The sequence below is a fragment of the Silene latifolia genome, chromosome X (genome assembly GCF_048544455.1).
Source record: "Silene latifolia isolate original U9 population chromosome X, ASM4854445v1, whole genome shotgun sequence".
Taxonomy (NCBI): domain Eukaryota; kingdom Viridiplantae; phylum Streptophyta; class Magnoliopsida; order Caryophyllales; family Caryophyllaceae; genus Silene; species Silene latifolia.
In genome coordinates, this window is record NC_133537.1 from 323,762,193 (window position 1) to 323,767,973 (window position 5,781).

The 5,781-nt window shown below is 35.2% G+C and overlaps 1 protein-coding gene across 1 annotated transcript; it reads left to right on the forward strand.

Moving 5' to 3' along the window:
- The first annotated feature begins 760 nt into the window (after positions 1–760).
- LOC141620725 (putative pectinesterase/pectinesterase inhibitor 59) lies at positions 761–3,227 on the forward strand. The gene is made up of 2 exons (XM_074437524.1): positions 761–1,670; positions 2,536–3,227. Exons 1-2 carry the CDS (start codon positions 761–763, stop codon positions 3,225–3,227), a joined length of 1,602 nt encoding a protein of 533 aa, XP_074293625.1.
- Positions 3,228–5,781: the final 2,554 nt, after the last annotated feature.

Here is a 5,781-nt window from a genome sequence, read left to right on the forward strand (position 1 = left end):
AGGATAAGTTGGACATTTTGCTTGTAAGTGGGTAATTCCAAAATTGGTATAGGAAGTATAATACTCCGTATGAGTTGTCCAGAATAGGAAGAAAAGGAAGTTTAATCCGAGTTGAAAGAAGTATCAAGATGTAATAAAAACTTATGCTTCAAACTTAAAAATTGAAATTAGTGATAGCTTGTAAATAACTAGCTAGTGAGTGGTACTTTAAGTTAAAACCATTATTGATTAGAACCTTTTGAAGAAAAAATGAATTTGAGCATATTTGGCCTAATTTGTTAAAGAAGAGTTTTTTGTTTTTATAACTTAATTTTCTAGAAGTAATTTTCAAAACTAAAAGCATCAAATGTTGTTTCTATTTTTAAGAAAAAAAAAAAGATGGTTTTCAAGTTTTTAAAAAGCTATTTTAACTTTTTAGAAACCGGTGTCTTTGGCCAATTTGTGTTTTTTAGCCAAAAAAAAAAAAAAAAAAAAAAAAAAAAAAAAAGCTAGGCCGAACGCATTAATCACGCTTCGCCTTAGCGGAATCCTTTGTGGATTAGCAAGAAACCAAGAATTTTACGTAAACAAGGACATTATCCGTCATATACAAATAAGCAAAAACTTGAAACATAAGTTTCTTAATTACCACATTTTTTTAATCATCCGTTTACATTGGCCATTGCCAATTTGAATATAATTAGCTCTTAAACATCATATTAACAAACATCTCTTAGGGATTTGCCAAAACCAAAAAAAAAAAAACACAAATCAAATTAAAATGGCATATTATACTTCATTAAATCTTCTATTAATCATCTTCTTAATCTTGTTTTCCTCCCTGTCTTGTACTTGTGCTCAAAATCCTCCATTATCGTCAGCTGAGATAAACCGATGGTGTGATACCGTCCCACATCCATCGCCATGCAAATTTTTCATGGCTCAAGAAATGGTGAAACCATGTAAAGAAAAATCCGAGTTCAGAAAGATGATAATAGAGGTGGCCTTAGACCGGGCTAGGCACGCCCAAACCCATATATGGGGTTGGGGAATGAAGTGTGACGACCATAAAAAAAGGGCCGCGTGGGCCGATTGTATTAAGCTGTACGATCACACTATTATCCAACTTAATTACACCCTTCAAGGATTGACTAGTAACTCTAGTTTCACCGATTGTGACGCTCAAACTTGGCTTAGTTCCGCTCTAACCAATCTTGATACATGTTTACGTGGATCCCAAGACATGAACGTCACAACCTTCATATGGCCTCACGTTTCATACAACGTTTCAGAACTAATTTCGAATGGATTGGCATTAGGTGATGCTACCGATAATAGCACTAGTACTAGTACTAGTACTAATGAAGCGTATCCTAGCTGGTTAAGTCATAATGGTCGGAGGTTACTACTTGATTCTCGGTCATCAGTTGTTCGAAAGGCTATGTTTGTAGTGTCCAAGGACCGCTCTGCTAAATATACAACGATTCAAGCAGCCATTGATGCCGCGGCTAAGAGCAGTATTGCGGGGAGGAAAGTGATTTACGTAAGAAAAGGGGTTTATAAGGAGAATATTTATGTTGGTCCTTATACTAATGATATTACCTTGATTGGTGATGGGATGAAGAACACAATTGTTACTGCTGGTAGGAGTGTTAAATCTGGTTTCACCACCTACAATTCCGCAACTGCAGGTAACATTCCACACCAACTATCTTTAATTTGTTACTTAATTTTAACACAACTTCTTGTATGAGACTCTCTTACCATAATTTATGTAAATGTAGATTGGTGCTTTTTTCTAGTGTATGTAGATTCACTTGCACACCGTTGTTGTTGCATGCAAAAGTTTACATTTTTAGTGTTATTATCATTCCAATTTAGTTACATTTGTAGTCAAGTTATTCGACTAAACTGGCTAGTAAAACTTATTGAGTTAGGCCAATTTTGGTTTTATCATCTAACAAAAATTAATTTTGACATTATGAGAAAATTAAATATTGACAAGCTAACGTCATGCGCGACCAGTAAAATTGTTGAGGTCTCTTCCCATATGTGTGTGAGAGGCATATAGCGCGCATTGTCCCACATCGGTAGAATAATAGTGAAGAGGATAGCTTATAAGTTAGTGGGCTACTCCTCTTATCACCAATTAGTTTTAGGATGGAACCTCACTTGCTTATGGGCCGGTCTCATGCACCTAGTTCTATAAGCCCGTTGCGGAGGACTCAACCCAAATTAAATAGGAACGATATGATTTCTAACGGCCGATTGCTGACATATTTTTTATAAGTTTCTCGATCGGACGTATATACTAGTAGTAGTAGTACTTAATCATCCTTAGTTGACTGCTTATGTGCTTCATTACACAACTTTTAACTTGATTGGCTCCAAAGCTAGTAATTGCTTGCTTGACCATTACGCATGATCGATGTCCCTTGGCCAAGCAAGAAACCATGTTACCATAGTTGACATTATTTCAAATTTCTTGCCTTGATCATCAATCAATCGTACCGGAAAAACAAAGATATCATATTTATTTTTTCCCTTATTTTTCAGGTATTGACGGTCTTCGATTTATAGCCCGGGATATAACATTCCGTAATACAGCTGGGCCACAAAATGGGCAAGCAGTGGCATTGCGGTCGGGTTCGGATCTATCCGTCTTTTACAAATGCGCCTTTTACGGGTACCAAGACACCCTTTTTGTACATTCACAAAGGCAATTCTACAAAGGTTGCTACATCTTTGGCACTATTGATATCATTTTCGGTAATGCTGCTGCTGTCTTCCAAAACTGCATGATTTACATCCGTAAGCCAATTTGGGGTCAGGCCAATGTCATCACGGCCCAAGGCCGGGCTGACCCGAATCAAAACACGGGTATTGTGATCCATAGCTCACGGATCATAGCTAACAAAGACCTTGAGCCCATGGGCCGGTCTGTTATTACTTACTTGGGCCGGCCTTGGCAGGAGTTTTCTCGAACTATTATCATGAAAACTTATATGGGACCGTTGATTGACCCTTCAGGTTGGATGCCTTGGAATGGTAATAGGTTTTTGAACACTTTATACTATGCTGAGTATGCCAATACCGGTCCAGGTTCGAATGTTCGTAAACGAGTCCAATGGGCCGGTTTCCATGTCATCAAAAGCCCGAGTCTTGCATCGTCGTTTACTGTTGGTCGGTTCATCACCGGGAAAACATGGTTGCCATCAACCGGTATTCCGTTCAGACTAGGGCTATGAATTATCCACATTATTCTTTGCTCCGAGATTAATTTTTGATTAATCGTATATTTGTATATCTCTTGCCATTTATTCGTGTATTTGTAGGGCAATTTCGCTATAAGACCGTATTTTCGTATGTAACTACTACGTATATTATACTTGAAAGGTAAATTACATTTTTAAGTTCATTAGTGATTAGAGATATTCTAAGTTACTTTTTAAGTATAATATTGTTATTTTTAATGGCCCTGAATGAAATAAATGACGGTCTTATCGTAAATTTTGTATTCCCTCCGTCCCGGTCAATTGTTATCCTTTGGTTTTGGCACAAAGGCTAAGGAAAGAGAAATGAGTCAATTACTAAATGACAAGTCGAAATAATTGAGTATGAGTGATCAAATTGCTCACCAAGTTCATTTTTAAAATAGAAAAGGACAATAAATGACCGGGACAGAGAGAATACTTATTTTAAAGTGTGAAATTAAAAATATACAAATTACTTATATTGTTAAAACAAGGGCATGATACCTAAGAGCAATTTATTATATGTGCAAGCGAAACTACACTTTGTTCATATAATGTCACTCCGTGTCTAAGCATGAACGCACAAAGTATCCGTTCACGGGCTAAGTATCATACCAGTTGTGTATATAAGATAAATATGTCGCTTTTTTTATGCATTTCCACAATTGTCATAGTTGTATATGAGCTCATACCACATAGCACATGATTATCGCAACTAGCCAACGCATCGCGATCCACAGAAGGGCTGGAAATAGCACAGAGTCAAATGCAACAGCCACATTCGTAATATATTGCACGTCGAGTAAGTCTTTAGAGATAGTCGGTCTCACACAGTCCCACAATATTTACTGTGTACGAATGATATAAATAGTTTTTATTTTATTTTATTTTGATAAAAATGATATAAATGGTTTTAGGTGACCTTGTAAAGTCAAAATAGGAAGATTTCATCGACTAGGCAAGGGTTTCAATCATACATAAGAACGCAACAAAAACTTTTCTGCACCACAAAATTGTAAAGCAGATTTGCCATAAAATCTGGAGTTGTTAGCATGATCTTGGAACAATAACAGCATCGGTTTTAAAATGAAATTAGGTTAAATATGCTTCCACTCGCATATATAGGACAACCAAATTGCTAATCTTGAGTGAGCTTTGATTTTTCAATTAGGCGATTCTGCTTGTAATCTAATGTTAACAATTGTCAAAATAAGTTATTGGCTTATTGCAATACAACATGAAAGCCGCGTCTTAAATTAAGACGGTCTAAAACAAGAATTTATGATTACCATAAAATCTTTAAAATTCAAATCATTCCGCTTTCTTTTAATTAAACATGATTAAATTTGTAAATTTCCAACTTGACATGTATGAAAGCTAATAAAACTTGAATGTAAGATCCTAGTTACAAGATTTTATGGGCAATTGGGCATGCCCCAATCCCCATATCTAATCTCATGATTAAGACAGTAGGCAACGATATAAGCCTCCGATCATGATCCATCAGCTTGAGCTAAATTCCACAAAATAATGATCGACATATACATTGTATCCATGTGACATACAGCTGCTCAAACACAAGATTCCAAATTAAAACCATAAACCATAAAGCATGTTGTACTTGTACAGTCATTTATATATTGGAAACATTCTATGATCGACGGAATTACTTTACAAACGGCCCACCCGATAACGTATCAACTAGAAAAAGAAAAAACTTTTTAACCAAAACTCTATATTTTTCATTGCTTAGAGAATAACTGTCTCCATTAGATTTGGTTTTCTACATAATAGCCTCGTTTTTTCTTTTATAGAATTTTCAAGGTAACCTTGTTTTTCAAAAACATCATTCGCATTTAAGCTTAATGAAAATCTTTTAAAAAACTAAAACAATGCTCTAACTGGTCTCTATTAAATGTTTAGTTTATGCATATTTTGTTAATCTCTTAGCAATATTTTGTCATACCACTATTTAGTGACGACGGAGCCAAGAATTGACCTCAACGAGGGCGAAAGATTTCAGGAGGGAGCGAACGGAAGATGGTGTAAGGGAATCTCGAAAAAAGTTTAACTAAAATTTTCGAAATTTACGACTGTTAGCAGGGGCGAGCATCCTACTAGCGCCCTAGATCTACCACTGCCACTATCATAAATATCGTATACTTAATCGTAAACATATTTTCTTTACAATATTTAAATATTTAAAAACTCGATTTTTTATTACTTGGATATTTCAATAACAATTTACTAAATTCAGGGATAACATTGATAATTTTAAAAAATATGTCGGTATGTACCACGTTGGAAAAGCTCAAATAAAAATTACTCCATGGAGTAGTATCCATGATAGACTAAGTACAAAAGGCTTGTTTACACGTATAATCTTATCTCTATATATTCAAAATACAAAGCAAGAGATACTTGATTTACTTCCATCCACATAAATCTATAATGCTACAAGTATAAGCCTCTTGCCTTGTACATAAATATAAAATTGCACCAACAATTTCATAATCTACAACAAAATTTATCAGAAACTTTTAACAAA

Coding starts and splice junctions, on each gene's coding strand:
- LOC141620725 (XM_074437524.1), top strand. CDS start 761: ATGGCATATTATACTTCATTAAATCTTCTATTAATCATCTTCTTAATC. Junction 1,671..2,535: donor CTACAATTCCGCAACTGCAG/GTAACATTCCAC, acceptor CTTATTTTTCAG/GTATTGACGGTCTTCGATTT.